The sequence below is a fragment of the Patella vulgata genome, chromosome 5 (assembly GCF_932274485.2).
Source record: "Patella vulgata chromosome 5, xgPatVulg1.2, whole genome shotgun sequence".
In the NCBI taxonomy this organism is placed as follows: Eukaryota; Metazoa; Mollusca; class Gastropoda; family Patellidae; genus Patella; species Patella vulgata.
The window spans coordinates 62062312-62079929 of NC_065883.2; the positions used below are offsets into that span (position 1 = coordinate 62062312).

A 17618-nucleotide genomic window follows, 5' to 3' on the forward strand; every position below is an offset into this window, starting at 1 on the left:
CTGTCACAACCTGCCATCAATCAATTCTGATTGGCGGAGATTGATCACGTGGTTTCACGCGGTGACTGAATATTGGCGATCGGTAGCTGTTGAGGACTAGCTTTTATTTGTATGTCTCGTCATGATAGCGTATCGGGGATATACTTTTACCAACCCATACCGAGTGAATATTTTCTAAATTCGAGTTCTGGCTGCTCGTCAGTTTTTAAGCTTAAAATCACAGAGAAGAACGTCTTGAAGTGGTGACTCGTCAAGTTTCTGTTTAAAAACGACTCATCAGTTAATGAAAATGAACGAGGAGGGTGAATGTGGTTATTTAATGGGACAGGGTGACGGCATGGGAGGATTTATGACCGGACTGCCCCACGTGAATGCTCCCCATCATCAATCATCGCTTCTTGCCGATAGTCGACCCTACTGTCATGGCTATAACACTTTACATCCCTTACAGGATTCGTATCCATCCCTCACTCCTTCTCCTGATGGATCGGAAGGGGGATTACTGTCCAATAAACTCCAGGAGTACCCGTGGATGAAGGAGAAGAAGATTTCCAGAAAAGGGGGACATTTACTCGAACCTGAACCTGGTAAGTGTTTCATCAACGTCACATCTTTTTATTTAGAATTTCTTTGTTGTTACTCTTCACTCTCGAGATATGCTTGAGATTTGTAAACTTGTTTTTTTTTTAAAGAAAGCCTATGCGCTTCACGAATCATTAAATTCACATAAATCACGTTGACATGTTTAGTCATTCTATCTATCTATACGCATTAAAAATTTATTTTAATTCGGGGAACTCGTGGCTTAAGAAAGCAAAATTCCCAACGATTTAAGAAAATATTTCGTTTCATGGATGTAGAGGGCTAATCCATAAACTGCGCCACGGATATCCAACACATGTCTTTGTGGCCCACCGATATTTGAATATCACGTATAGCTTTAAGCTGTTAAATTTTATGATTATATCATATTCTAAGGCCAAGTCAAATTAAAAATTTATGGGATATTACGTGACGGTGTAAAATGCTATATGTAATAGTTGATATAATATGTACAATAATGAATTATTGCTAATTATATATAAATCATTATGCACTGCATATTAAATTGCCCGGAGCAGAAGGTTCCGTGGGAGCCGCTAGAGATAGTTTATTTACTGATCTAAGATTGATGGATTGATTGATCTGACATGCTGAAAGCCACACCATGGTTACTTTAAATACATCTTTAACACTTCAATAGAAAATATTCATAATCCTTTGTAAAGTTTTAACTTGATGTGTGTATGACTTGATTGCAATAATGTGTTCCTAACTCTGGAAATTTCATTTAAATTACAAATTTTGAGTTTCGATCATTTCTGAAAAATAATTTCGTATAGGACTGATTATTGTGAATAAATGTTGATTGACAACGATGAAAATTTTTAAAAATTTATGTTGGTCTAAACAATATTTTATTTCCAGTACAACATGAGTATATATATTACTGATATATTATATTTAGAAACAAGCCGAAGATTATATAAATTCATCACCCTGTTAACACATTGACTTTTATAATAAAATAAAAGATCAGAAAAGCGTGTCAATTTACATCATTGTATTAAAACAAATTTACACAGGATATGATACATTTCACTAACCATTTCATACGAGTAGTCAATTTCACACTATCTGTAATTAACCATCACACCGATTATAAATAGGATGACAGAAGATGATCGCCAAGAAAAATGTTTTATGTCGCTTGTCTCTGTCATAGAGAGTGACACGACTTTATTATTGAATGAAAGGGGTTGTGGAGCTGTAATCATACACGTGCGTGGTGCATGTAATAGCTAGTTTGGGTCCTGTCTTGTATCTACCACATGCACCATCTACTTGTACCATATCCAGTGTACAGCCATATCAGCCCAGCTTTAAAATGAATTAAAATATATAATTTGAGAAGAAAGGCTTTAAAAAAATGTAAAAATATTGTTAGAACTTTTCACGATATCGGATCAAGGGATTGCATTATTTTATTCAAATATTTTTTTTTTTCAAAATGATTAAAAATCTGCATGGATCTCTACATAATATATATTTCGTTTCAAAATCCATTAATTACTTCAAAATGCATTGCTTATTATTTGAATTTTTGTAATTTAATTCCTGTTATCATAATTTTAGTATTTATTTTTCTATGATAAATAATTCTGTTTTTAAATTACTAAAATATTAATATGTAGTCTATGTTATTATTTATTTTTTTAATTTTTGGTAATTATTTAATTCAAACATTTGATATAAGAAATACAGAAGAAAGATAAACAAGCAAATAAATAACCCCAAATCACCAAGAAAATATAGTATAAATTCTAAATGCCAATCCAGCAATCTGGACCTTTAATAGAAAGCTCTATTTGTTCACCTCTAAGCATCAATTTAGTATTTGCCGTTAAAGAATTAATTTTTACTGCTTCGTCCATCCTAATCCCCTCTGGACCTCCATTTAAAGGATTTTCTGGACAATTCAATGTACTCTGGGTCAGTTTTGACGGATCAAAACTAATTACTGTCGGCTCAGTAGTCAAATTGTGAAACTATAATTGTCAGAAAGCTGTTTACTTTCAGTCGTCATTTTCTTAGACTGATAGACAAGTTGACATATATTCTGCAAGGGCTCTGTATTCTGTGTAATAAATATAGGCTATATAGACATATTTGTTTATTTCTTGTATCCCTTATTTACACAGATTTAATCACCCAAGCGCGCTACTGGAAGTTAACTATACAGAACTTCTGCGTTTTGAAATGCAATGCTAAAAGATAAAAATCTGATAGTTTAGATTTGAACTCATGCTTCTTACACTTTTCATCAAATTAAGTGCTTATTAATTGATTCATTTATTTGTAAATCTATTCAATAATTTATTCATTTATAGTAATTATTTATTGATTGATCAGTCTATTTATTTATTTATTTATTTATATGTTTTTCGAAAGACGGTTCAACATATTACTTTTTCATTTAATACAATATTATATTTTCATTTATTTATGGTCGTTCGTTATTGGGGCTTGACGTCCTTTTCCAACTAGGAGGATATCACACACAATTTTTTTTTATACTTTATTCATGTATAAATGCCCGTGCATTTATTTTATGATATTGATTAATTAATATTCATGTTATTATTTTATCTACAACAACCACATACCAAGAACTAATAACCATTGTTGATAGTTTTAGTTTATTTCACCAGAATAACGCGCCATTCTAAATTACGATATGGATCTTTATTTCAAGTAATAAAGTATAAAAGAATAACTCCATAAAATGAATTACGTCAAAGAGATGTTAGCAGGAAAAACTGGAGTTAATCGCTAGATTTAACTGGCTGAGTGCCTGATTACATCGTAATACGCTTGTAGAGTTTAATCACGTGAAAAATTCAGAAAATGATAAACAAAAGATCCCTTAAAGCATAGAAACACGCACACGTTTACTTAATTTAGTTTCAAATTATTTAATATTCTAATTTGTTTAATCGAAATACATGTATGTTTTGGAGTTAAATATAATTGAATAAGCATTTAATTAAAAAAAAATGTTTGAAAACATTTGCAAATGAATGATTTTAACTCACGATCCATTAGCTTACTTCATCTGCAATGTTAAAATATGAGTTAGATATTCGAATTTATTTAAATAAATACATGCATGTTTGCTTTAAATATAATTGAATTAACATTGAATTTCATGAAAATATTAGCAAATAAGATGGGTTTATGTATGTAACCTATGACTCGATTACTTGTTCTGCTATGTTAAAACAGAATTTCTCGTTTTGTATACTAGTATATTACGTACATGTTTATGGCTTAGATACGTAAAGATCGTATATCATACATACATGGTCTAGATTTCAGAAACCGCTATTTACAAACATGTGGTATAGATATGTACATTTTGAAGCCAGGAAAACTAATTATATCTCTCTTGCTGAAATGTATCCATATGTAATATGTGTCAATGTTGTGAAAACCGGAAAATAAGCCTATCGTGAAATAAGCATCTCAGTAATGAGTTTGTCATATGTTTCAAAGTGGAAACTAAAATACCTCCGCGCCTCTTTAAACTCGTAAAACACTAGAACTATTAGAAGCTTGGTTTCCAGTTTTAAGATACTTTAAGAGAATTTGTACCAAACGAGGTTAAAGAAACACATTTTGATTAAAATAAACATGATTCCTAGTTCTAAAAGGCTTGTTCATTAACATTTTTTGGAAATTAACGACAGAGATACCGAAGACTTACTGTGTTCTCTGATCAAGAATCTACACATAATGCAAATACCTTTGTATTTCTCACATTTATTTCGTATATTTTTGGATAATGTAATATCGCCAAACATATAAACGACTTCTGTTAGTAATGTCGATGAAAGAAATTTGCAAATTAGGACTGCAATGGCATATGGTTTAATGTATTGACAGCTATTGAGGCAAACATAAGGGCAAATGTTATTGGGAGATGCTAATTTTAGGTCGGTTGGGGAGGTTCGGGAATGTCCGGAGTACAAAATGGTCGCTTTATATAAATGAGTGTTTTGAGTCTAACAAGTCTAACCCTAACCCTTTTTAGAGGGGTAAAAGGTAAATTGGATCCAAGAACCTCCCCAACCGACCTACAATTAGCATCTCCCAATGTTATTTGTATGGTTATGTGTGCAATTCAAGGCAGGAGAACTTTGCTCGGACAGCAGTTTTTCCCGGCTATTCTGCTTCGATGTCTGTCAATGGTTCTTTTACGTGCACCCAAATCGAGGCAAATTTCAATGTATCTTTTTTAGAAGAGAGGTTTAACAAAATAGTAGGCCAACTGAGTGTGGAAATTACGGCGCTATAGCAAACATTTCTCGAACAGAAATTCCTATTCAATATTCCTATTCCATGCAAACAAAATGCCCTTTTGTATGAGAGTCGGTATACGAGGAACATGAAATGAAATGGGGTTTAACGTCCTGGTGTTCTACTCCGAACTTGGCTAATGAAGACGGCACAAAATTGGCATTACCTGCGTGACAACCTTTTCTGTGCAGTTTTTAAACAAAGCCCATAATCATTTTGACATAAGTTTAGTGTGCATGTACTTGTTTCAAGTTCATCTGGTAAATACATAATTGATCAGCAGTAAATATTCGCTTGGCCGCAACTATCACTGAAAGGGATGGCGTCGGGGCAAGTTAATTAGCTCTCAATATTAACTATTTTTTCTTCTGCAAATTAAATTCTAAAACAATTTTCTAAATTATTAAGAAAAAAAAATATCTGAATAAAAAAATATATTTATTTAGTGTAAATGGGTACATAAAATAGTACTCGAAGGCGTAAAATGAATAAAAGGCACTAATTCTGCCTTGATCAGTTTTTGTTACTACGTCCTATGTAAACAACGCAGGTGCTATAAAGGCCATGTGATGTGACGTCACTCGTAGGCCTTTACTGCAAGTGAACTTAAAGGCCACTGTGAAACAGATTGGGTAAATTCATGTACTGTTTTTGACCTGTTTTGTCAGCAGCTTAAAGGTTATAGACATACATGTATCGGTTTTGATTGATTATTCAATTTTTTTCAAATATAGGTAGGTTACAGACGTAACTTAAGGCTTATAAAACTTTTTTTGTTTATTTGTTTGGTTTCGAAAACATGATCCACATTTAACCCGAAGCTTAATTTAAAATAATATTTCTATATATATTGAATGTGTGAAAAGTGAATGTATAGTTTATTGGTCTTTCAAAGTTGATGACGTGTTTGCCACAAATTTTTTTGCAATCCCTAGGCCTTTTGACGTAGGCTACTAAATGCGGATGAAAAGGTATAATTCTGTCCTTTTTTAGGCTTAACACTCTATGTCATTTGTAATACTCTGCAGGTCATGTCATGTATGATACTTTGCAGGTCATGTCATGTATGATACTTTGCAGATCATTTGTGATACCTTTCTTTTCAAATTTTCAAGACAACTTTTCTTTCACATCTAGAGCTAAGATCAACTGTTATTTTTAAATAGAATTGAAACCCACTTTTCTTTTCAAATAGAACTAAAACCAACTTTTCTTTTCAAATAGAACTAAAACCAACTTTTTCAAATAGTACTAAGACTAACTTTTCTTTTCAAATAGAACTAGACCTACAAATTCAAACTGAGATGTAACATTGTTTATGTTAAACTAAGCACCCACGGATATAGCAACATTGTGTGGTTCTGGTATGTTTATTGACTAACCACTATGGAAGAGTTCCATTTTAAGTCTTTATTTACGTTTTGAATTGGCACAATTCAAGACCAACAACTTTTGTTGCCCACAATGTTGGCTTTGTCTTTAAGGTGGTCATTGGTTTTTTCTTCCAGAAACTAAATTTTGAATTTCACTAGTCAATAACCAAACAAACATTAAACGTAAATAAAATATTCGATAGATATTAAAGAAAACAATAACTCTTCTTTATTACAGTGTATATAGCCGATACATACACGTATATACACATACTGGTACATGTATACTGTAGTTCGAATGTTATCTTAATACTGCAATTTATTCAAACTCACGTATGTATTGATATTGGCAATATATAAAAAGGAAACAGTTTATAAAATAACAGTGAAGTGCGAATAAGGAATATGGTCCAGAACGAATGGTGAAAACAAACAATATCCCAGTTCTAGAAACCTATAATTGATTTTCTATAAAAGAAATCATTCGCACGACTGATCATAAAAAAGATGTATTTATGTAATATTTTGTACTAATGGAAGATAAAGCACTGCCAGTTTTGATCTTAATTAGGTTAATGATATGTAAACAGACCCAATTCTTGGTGTAAATACCAAATATATCATAGACAAAACTCAAATATGTAAATATACCCAATACTTAGTGTAAATAAATATTTCATAGACAACACTCAAATATCAGTTTGTGCACATTAAGGAAATTTCTGATTTATTTTTTAAGAGGAACATGATTTTTTTCGTATGTGAGGTAATTTTAAACAATATTAATCTTAATGTAGTGTTAATACCTTTTCATTAATATAATTTTCGTATGGAGCCTCTGAATTTTAAACTGACGGATTTCTGTATGCAAAGCAAACACTACAATTATCTGTACAAAGATATAAGACACACTTAGACACTGTTTTCAGAATGTACTGAACATATCTTCTAAACACGTGGGCGCAAACAATTTCTTTAGTCATTCGGCACCTTGAAGTATTTGGCATGGAGCTCAGCTCCTAGATATTTTGATACTTGATGTGCATGTAAACCTGTATGCTGTAAGGTAGTCGCGATTAAACAAGGTAGTAATTAGTATCTTATATTTTCTATAATACCCGACTGTTAACAGATAGAGAGGTAAACATACAGTATTACTTATAACAAAGTCTGTTAGTCCCATCAACTGACCATAACTGTATGCTTAGTATCTATATCAACTGTCAACACTAAGTCGTGTAGTGTAAGTCGACCTTGAATCGCGTATAAATAAATCGTTTAGTGTAACACGACCTTGAGTTTAGTATAAGTTAATTGAATGAAGACAGATTTAGGACGAGTAATGAGTGATACTTTATTGAGCTGAAACCAATTTACATTGAGTATCTTCAACCATGTCCAATTTATAATGCTAAGCCAAGTGCGTTCTTCAAGGCGAGTACATAATGCCCTGTTTCTTTAGAACCTTTATAAATAACCGGAATATCTTATGGATCTATGTTCGTGGTGAGAGATAAAACCAGAACACACAAATATACTAGAAAACTGTTTTCAAAAATATATGTTTTAGTACATTTAGAAAAATTTGGGTGAGTGAGTTTGGTTTTCAAAAAAATATATCTTCAGTTCACTTTTTAGAATACCTTAGATGAGTTTTAGTTTCAAACATAAACATATTCGGTACATTTAGAATCTTTGTGGCGCTTTTTGCTTTAGAAAATAAACATTTTCAGTACATTTTGAAAACTTTGGGTGGGTTTAAAGAGGGGTATATTTAGAAATAAATTCACCAAACATACAATTGAATATACATGTTCCGCATACAACATTTCATTTAAACGAAATAAGACAGATAAGAAAAGTCAACAATTAAAAGTTGTTTTCGTGTATATAGAGCGATAGGGGTTTTATTGAACACTTTGACCCAGTGTAAAATCCAACTGAATATGACAGACGTGGGATAGAAATCTATATTCATTCACGTGTAGTGAAAATACTATACAGAAATTGAATAATATTATCGTTTTGGGACTGAACGCATAAAACATGCGCTTTACAACGGCTTTTATTTGTCTCCAATGTATACGAAAACGTAAAGTAGATAAATTTAATACAAAATGGACTAGTGACTTTAGTTTGGATTATCTTTGAGTGCGGAAATTTAGATTAGAATTTTCACTGATTTCAATTGAGATCTAGGGATTAAGTTTTTCGTCCGTGAAAACGGAATTTCCCAGGTGTGTTTTGCATATTTTTGAATGCATTGAATGCACGAAAAGAGACGATACTAAAATATTAATAAAGGAAGCACTTGGTTATCTTCAACAACTTAGGTGGCAAAATTATTGGCGTGAAAATAATAAATAATACTCAATATTAAGAAAAAAAAATACTCAATGAATTATAAAATAAATTTTGATTTTCAATGCAAAAAAACATAGCGCTCTTTTGAAAATGTTTCAAGAAACCGACATACACACATACATACATACACAATGGCTGTTTCATAAATCTTTGTAAGATACCTTTTTTAATGTACATCGTTTATACCTGGATACTTAGTGTCAGTTTTACTACCTAGCTTATATTTATGATGAAGATGCTCCGATAAAACCAATTTATTATATATCTTTATAATTAAGATAAGTTTTATAGGTGTAAAAATTTCACACCTTGAACCACGTGTAAGAAGCTCGGGATTTGAGTATTCAACGTGGAGCTTTATGTGATCTGTCTGTTCATAGACCGCCATTGTTGGGTGGTTTTATGGGGTCTTTCACACCTTTCAATGCCTGGATTGATTTCACAAGAAAATCCATTCACGAGTTTAGCTTGTCCACGGGACATGGGTCCATTTAATGACATCGGATATGAATGACACAAGGCAATAAATGTCTTTAGAAAGCGATCTGTCTAAGGCCTTGTTATACATGAATAAAGCGGGGCAAAAGTTCTATAATAATTCTATACAAATTTTATAGTATAGTCTCTATGTTTGGTATCGTTGCCATATATAACCTTATAAACTAGTCTGTACTATTATAAATTTTCGAGGAATTTAAATAATTATGCTACATCCATTTTACATTTTACTTTATGGCAGTTTTGTGTATTACTTTATTGATCTGGGTAAAATTATATCTTAGAAAGAGAATTATTAGATTTGGCCCTTTGACCAAAATCAGTTTATAAATTTAAGAACGGGTAAATTTTGATCAAAACCATACAATATTAACAAATAGATCATGGTATCATTTGATTTTCAATAATATTAATGAAAATTAGTGACCTATATTTTAGCATATTAATGAAATAGCTTTTAAGAAATGAAAAATACGAAAATTGTGATTGGATACGATTGTCATTTTTATCATTTTTTTAAAAAAAAATCACCATTTTAATTAAACATCGATTTTATATATTTGCATATTTTTTGTTCAATTTCATAATTTCAAATTCAGTTTTATCGCGATATTACTGAATCATGCCCCCTTTTGTATTTCCAACCATGTGAAATGAGAGTTAACATTTAGCAAGAATTTAAAATGAATTTCTGATAAGCGTTTGCCCTTACCTGTTCAATATGTTAATAATGGCTAATGAAGTTCATCGGAACGATAAAATCAGCGCAAGTCACTATTTGTGATGCTATCATTATGAAACATTATGTCTACCCGCCATGATTTATGTATTATGAGATTTGTTAGGACGATACACAAGTCGGGAAATTAGTTCCACATCACCATCGTCATCAGCACCAACCGTCAGCGAATAACCTTTATATCAGAACTACTGTCTGAACTTTCTACGGTTCTTGGCTTGTAGCACGGATTCGTGGTGACGAGTTGTCTCAATGATTTTATTATATTTGCCCATAAACTTTAATACGACGATGAAATGGCCGATTTATCCTTGTAATTATTTGCAGACACTAACATTAGATCACATGGATAATTTATATTAACGAGTCTTAAAAGGGATATTCTGAAATAGTTAATTAAAATAGTTTCATTAATCATTGAGGTACAATATAAAAAAGTTTTATCTATGAAGATCAGTTGGCACCTACCTGTATCCTGAAACTTAAAATGTGTGTGGCACATAGGAAAAATGTTATGCTCTTAATTCCAAAACAAATAGAACTTCAGCAGTAACAAAAGCTGAGCGCTACATATTTGTCTGAAGATATATTTTTCACATTAATGTTCCGCACAAATACCAGTCCTCTCAATTTACGAAACGAAAACCTCATTCGGTAACAAAAACAAGACGCTAATTCCTCGCTTGAATATATTAAGTTTTTCCATTAAGAAAATAACAGAAAAATTTGTTTTGTCATATTTGAAGTGATATATTTTTAGTTGTGTAATATATCTTTTACTATGACAAATACGGTAATTTTGTTGGTTAGGACAACTTTGTTGGTTCGGCGGTTTCACTATGGGGATGCAAAACGTTAAGCCAGGAATTTTCAACCTGACGTTTTCACTACTAAACACAGATAAGACGGCTTAATGTTGTGTATTATTGGCCAGATTAGACACTGAATACACAGTTTACATACAGCTGGCCTCAAAACACAACACAAAAAACTGAAAAGAATACACGAGTTAGGCCCAAATCGATGAAGCAGAACGAAGCTCAATTTCTTCTGTACAACAAGTGAATTCATGGCGGCCATCTTTTTTATTAATACTATTATGCTGTATTTACTTTTACAACTTATTCAATGAATGTTTTAAATAGGGAATTCACCCCTGAGTTATGCTTTGTTGCGTCTAAAGTGGATATTTTAAAGGGGTATTAACACATAACATTATAAATAAGCATTATGTTGCAAAATTTAGATTAATCTAAAAGGCGAAAGTTAAATACGTTTAAAGATTTCTTCATTAAAAAAAACCCTCCGAAGTGTCCCTTTAAAATCTGCTAGTAACATTGAATTCAATAATTTGTTCAAACACAACTCTTTATTTTTGTAAACGAGAAGTTTGTCAGTAAAAGAATTAGCTTTTATCAATGGTATTATGTTTAACTGAATGTATATTGGCTATAAGTCAAATCAAATATTAGTATTGAAAATAAGAAACTGGATTTTAGCGTGTTTATAGATGGAAAATGTCTAAATTTGATTAATGACGTTATTCAAAACATGAATGCATTTGATATGCAGCCCAGAAACAACATATTAATATTGAATATAGAAATGTCTGTACATAAGTTTTTCACGTGGGATTTTCTACGGGGAAATGACTCTAAATATTAAAAGAAGTTTATTCTATACCTGTTCTCGTTTCTTGAAAAAAAGATTTAACCATAAATTTACTAGGTACTATTTTAGTTGACAATTCTTGATCACCATTTGCATTTAAATAAATTATAGTTCACCATTCTTGTGGACTATTTGTATTTAAACATTAGATACTGTATTAGTTGATAATATGTGTTAACTATCTGTATTTAATATCTGTATTTAAACATTAGATACTGTATTAGTTGATAATTTGTGTGGACTATCTGTATTTAATCATTAGATACTGTATTAGTTGATAATTTGTGTAGACTATCTGTATTTAAACATTAGATACTGTATTAGTTGATAATTTGTGTGTAGATTTGTATTTAAACATTATTATAGTTAATCATTCTTGTTGACTACTTTTATTTAAACATTAGATACTATGTTAGTTGATAATTCGTATGGTAAATTAATATTGAAGCATATTCTAGTTGTTAATTCTTGTTGACTTTATGTATTTAATCATTAGGTACTATATTAGTGTTGATTATTCTTGTGTGCTACATCTGTATTTAAACATAGTAGGTTCTATTATAGTTGATCATTTAAACTTATCATGGACCTTATAATAGGGTCCATGAATCTATTAACAGTTGATGGTGATGATTGTCGCGAGTATCTTATCAAATCCAAACAATATCTCCATGTATCTTTAAGTATGGATGGGTGTTGTACACTAGGAGAGGTGTGATTACTCTTTGCATAACACCTAATACCACTCCTAGTTCATTTAGGAAGTTCATATAGCTAACATTTTTTGTTTTACTTATAGTATATATATATATATTATATATCATAGAATATAAGATAGTATACAGTGAAATTAGTACCCAGTCAGATGACCAATGGGAATTGAGACATATTTCATTTGACCTATTTATGTTGCTAAAAGCTTCACTCTATAAAAAAATTTCTTAGAAATGTATGTATAGTTCCAGGTATTGTCATGTGTATGTATACAGAAATCGATCTACACTGTTTAGCAATTACAACATCTGGACCGAAGAAATCAATTCTTCATATTGAATCCTCGGGCTATTTAACAAAGCATGTAAAAACCTACCTTTTAATGGTTCTCAAACATTTATCGATTATAAATTATATCTGTGTTCGCGTTCCAAAAGACTCTTACAACCGAAATAATTTTAAACAAAACATCTCTAAACGATACGCAGCTAATAATTGATTTATTTTTCAACTATATTTGTACATTGTTCTTATACAAGTCTATGACAAAATATATTGACATTTTTTTTTCGTCTGGGTAACACGTGTTTCAGTTATATTATAAAAACGAATACCTTAAATCCTCCGATCACCATTTGAGTGATTTTGAATCCCTTGCAATCCAGAATATAATGAAACTGAATACCTTAAACCCTCTATCCACCATTTTAGGGATTTGAATCGCTCGCAATCTACAATATAATGAAAGTGAATACCTTAAACTCCCAACCGCCATTTTAGGGATTTTGAATCCTTTGCAAACTACAATATAATAATGAAAGTAGAATCTGTAAAGGAATATAAGCCCCCGAAATGGTTCAATTTCGTTCAGTATTGATAAAATCGTGATGAATTGAAAACTTGGCAATATTCGGCATTCTCTCATAAAAAAACCCAACGCCACTTAGACTTGTTGTATAAAATTATTTCACCTCTTTTTAATTCGATTGAATTCAAGTAGTGTATTATCTACCGCTGATATTTTGGTTTTATTTTCTTAATTGAATGCGGGGGAGGGGGGTAAATAGTTAACGTGTGCGCGTTGCATCATAAGGTCTGTCATTGAGTCAGTTGCCGTGGTTTCGATTCCCCGCCTGTACGTGACGTAGGATCGCCTGTCCAACCTCGTGGGTTTTCTCCGGGTCCTCCAATTTCCTCCCACTGCCAAAGACACTTACGCACAAGCGATTTATTAAAATATCACTGAAAATATGATTTCCAAATACTTTGCCCTTTTAGAAAGATGTGAAATAAAAATCACCAATGTTAAAATAAAATGTTGAACATTGTAAACAGTAACTGTAGAAAATGGTGGTAATGATATTTAACGAATGTCTGCTATATTTTTTTTAGAAATGAGATTATCTATTGGATTTGGTTGAGAAATCAAAGAAGTAAAACGACAAACTTCCGCTCAACCTAAAATGCTGAGTTTACCCCTTCAATGGTCTCCATAATACATCATATGTAATGAAACCAACACATTACTTTTACATAAATCAAAACATCTGAATGTTCATTGCTGTTAGCTTAATGTTTTATTAAATTAATACATATTTTAAGAATTTTAATATGGTGCTTAATAAGAGTCTGTAAAATTTGCACTACAATTTTTATCATGTGCATATGGTATTTTTTCCGGGAAAATTCGTTCCGTTTCAATATAATCAGCTGTACCTTTTATAATTATTGTTAGTGTGTCGTTAAAATTTATGACAGGAAACAAATAATTCAAACGAAATGTAAATATAATGTAATAAGTTGTTTCTATAAAATTCAAATAAATTCTGAACATTTTAATCGAACGAAATTCCAAAACATTATGCAAAAATTAATGTCATGGACATAAAATTAAACCAAAACAAAATTTTCATTATATATATAAGAGCATATATCTAAATTCTCGATTGAAGAAGTTTGTGCTGAAAAAAAAAACGTGTTTTAAGTTATATTCATAGCCCAGGTTTATAAGTGTGATAAGGGTTGAATATCAAAGAAATATTTTTGTGTAAACTAGAATGTGTGATCCGAAAACTTGTCTGGCGAGGTCACATGAAAAACGAAATTTAGTTTATGCAAAATAAAAACGAAGGAGACGACAAAATGAATTATATGCTTGAACGTGTCTAATAGAGATAAATCTTCAAAGACATACCCCATCATTGTTCGTTAAACGTGTTTAATAATGGCCGTTTTTCTCTTTTGCAGCGTACACCCCTGCTCCAGTGGGAGGTAACCAGACAGGTCAGGCGGGGTCACGACGCTTGCGCACCGCCTATACCAATACCCAGCTTTTGGAACTTGAGAAGGAATTCCACTTCAATAAATACTTGTGTAGACCAAGGCGGATTGAGATCGCCGCCTCTTTAGATTTAACTGAGAGACAGGTATGTTCTTTGATACACCTCTGCCGGATTCCGTTCAACATCACACAGTTGAAAGGGGATTTTTTTTTTTAAAAAAAATATAATCCCTCAATGAATAATCGAAAACATGTGGTAATTCGATCTTGTAAATTAAAGAAACGGAGACAGGGCGCTGAATATAAAAAATTGAACGACATGAAAAGGTCCGATAACAATGTATGATTTCTAAAATTAAATTCTTTACTCCTGAAAAATTATATAAGCCATTTTAAACATTTTTTAAAAATATTTTGTACGTAAATGCATATTATCTAATAAGTCATTTGTCTTTTCTGCTTTTAGGTGAAAGTTTGGTTTCAAAACAGAAGAATGAAGTACAAACGCCAGTCCCAATCCGGTCGGAAGAGTTCAGATGTTGGAGATGATAGTCTGAGTCCACAAGCCATGGACAAAGACATGGGGGATTCGGGTTCGGAACACGGAGACAGTAAAGATGATATGGACACGGGCGGGGAAATGGATCTAAGCATTAAGGTCAAATCGGAAAATATTAATCAGGACAGCATGGAAATAAAAATTCCTGTTGAAAGAACCACGGTCAGTCCCCCAACACGGGGTTCAAACGCATCAACTGATTCGGGTCTCTGCTCTCCGGATAGTCTTCGCAGCGCTACAAGTCCTGCCTCTTCCACCTGCAGCGCTAACCAGTCTGGTCGACCCTCAACATCTCCTATTAACCCAAACACTTCAGTTTCATCGTCGTCACCATCAATGGCGGCCATAAGATCATCGTCGTCAGATGTTACACCAGGTGCGTCACCTTTATCAGTAGCACAGGGCAGCGTGGTTACTCAAGAGCGACCCTTCAGTTCCGCGAGATCAACACCGGAAGTGCAACCAGGTAGCAACACTACAGCACAGAGATCATACCCTTATACAATTAGTTACGGCGAAGCGGGTTATCGCTTCAATCAGAAAGCGTGTCCCGCTCCATACACTAGTCCAAATGCGAACTATTCACAAAATAATTATATGGACCAGATTCAGTTCCAACAGGGAAGAAATTACCCTGGGATACAAGCCAATGTTTCTAATGGATATTCTAATGAAAGCGGTGTGAACCCGAATCCTATGGGAGATTGTCGTTTGCAGCAACAACAGTCAACGGAACCTAATCATCACTTCGACCAATACAATATGTGTAGTTCAGAAGATAATGTGGCCGTAAGTTCTCCCCACGGAATTCTTCCAGCGCACTTCGCTCAACAAGCTAACACCGCGGAAAACCGTTTAACGCAGGATTCATTTAAAAACAGACTTCAGTATCAATTTCAATATTCTGCAAATTTCGGTGTGCAATCTACTGGAAACCAAGCGCCGAGACATGCGTACAGTGGTGAAGCAATGTACGGAAATAGAGACAATAGATCTGCGAGTCACGATTATAGCACCACCTATCCCGCTAAATCCGACGTTTATTCACAGCAGACGTCAAGTAGCCATTCCCAGCAGGCAGCAGCTGCGTACAATGCAGAATATCTTTCCCGTTATCAGCAAGGAGTCAATAATGTGAGCGATCAAAGCGCCCTGCAAGCTATGTTTCAGAATTACGCGACTGGCAGCGAATATAATGGACAAACTTTTAACGGTTACGCTGAAAATTACTGCGCGGATTCTCAAAATCCATACAGTGATTTTTATCCTCAAGCGCCCGAGTTTCCTGTAGCAGATATTTGATTATAAAATGCATGATATATACATTTATATATAAATAAGTAAGCATATAGGTTGAACATTTATGTAACGTCGAAACCTTCTTAAAATAATGGCAGCCACAAAAGATTTTAGGATACGTATCATAACTTATATTTTTTTGTGTATATAATTAGTACATTTCATACAATCAGGCATCTCTAAAAGAAACATTTAGTTGTAATTAAAAATTGTTGTGTATATGCTCAAAATCTTTATAGATCTCGGCGAAATAATTTGGTTAATTAATTGTGCTACTTGAATTTTGTTTATTTTTGTTGAATGGAATTTTTGGCTAGCAGTTAAAAGGTTTATACTTTTTACTCAGTGATCTCTACCCAAAATTGCTGCATGCTTTTGACTTTCTTTTTGTATAAAAAATATATTTAAATGGTTTAAATAAATGTATATATATTATAAATTTGTCATTTAATGACGTCATATAGATAAACGATAATATAATTATGAGTTACGTCACTTTAAGTCACGTGGGCTTTTTTTTATGTATATTATATTATATAAAATATTTTTGTCTCTAATTGTAAAAATAAAATGGCGCTTAGTCGGTCTTTATATCTATATATATTTAGCTTTAAGAGTTTTAACCGGTTGACAATTTTAATGATCACTCATCCCAGAGTTTATTAGTATACGTAAGAATGAGAGAAGAACGAATGGATGAAAGAAAGAACAATAGTATATTATAAGTATGTATGTAAAATGTTATATCTAGTCATATCATAAAATATAAGAGCTGAACATAATTTAAACATAATTTTTTTTTCTCTATTTTCAATGTGTGTGTATATTTGAAGAATTTGGAAAAAAAACATTTGCTGTGACGTATTTCAGATTTAATTAAGTCCCATTGTTATTTTTAATTAATTATTCCATTGTCCTCACTTGCTCATATTCTTATTGTCTTTCAGTATACTCTGTAAGTGGTAGATGTTTATTTATTGTGTTCACAACGAGAAATAAAATTCTTTAAGTCGAATTCTCCTTGTTTCAAACCTGTTTTAAAATATGATTTAAAAACAAAACTAGTACAAATGCAAATCAAGAAAATCCCTCGTTGAAATTACAAAATATAAACAAATGAAATGGAATGGCGTTTAACGTCCTACTTTTCTGCTCCATCTGCTAATGAAGACAGGCATACGCTCTGCAGCATGTTATGACAGAAATTTTGTCAGGACAGCG

At 32.3% G+C, this 17618-nt stretch overlaps 1 protein-coding gene across 1 annotated transcript; it reads left to right on the plus strand.

Moving 5' to 3' along the window:
* The first annotated feature begins 94 nt into the window (after positions 1-94).
* LOC126820351 (homeotic protein proboscipedia) lies at positions 95-17412 on the plus strand. Its single transcript, XM_050548247.2, has 3 exons — positions 95-587; positions 14506-14684; positions 15006-17412. The coding sequence occupies exons 1-3, from the start codon at positions 284-286 to the stop codon at positions 16398-16400; spliced, it is 1878 nt and encodes a 625-aa protein (XP_050404204.1). The 5' UTR covers positions 95-283; the 3' UTR covers positions 16401-17412.
* Positions 17413-17618: the final 206 nt, after the last annotated feature.

Bases quoted from the DNA above. Each gene is read 5' to 3' on its own strand.
- LOC126820351 (XM_050548247.2), top strand. From the start codon at position 284: ATGAAAATGAACGAGGAGGGTGAATGTGGTTATTTAATGGGACAGGGT. The intron at 588-14,505 runs GTAAGTGTTTCA...TCTCTTTTGCAG, and splicing joins TTTACTCGAACCTGAACCTG to CGTACACCCCTGCTCCAGTG. The intron at 14,685-15,005 runs GTATGTTCTTTG...TTCTGCTTTTAG, and splicing joins TAGATTTAACTGAGAGACAG to GTGAAAGTTTGGTTTCAAAA.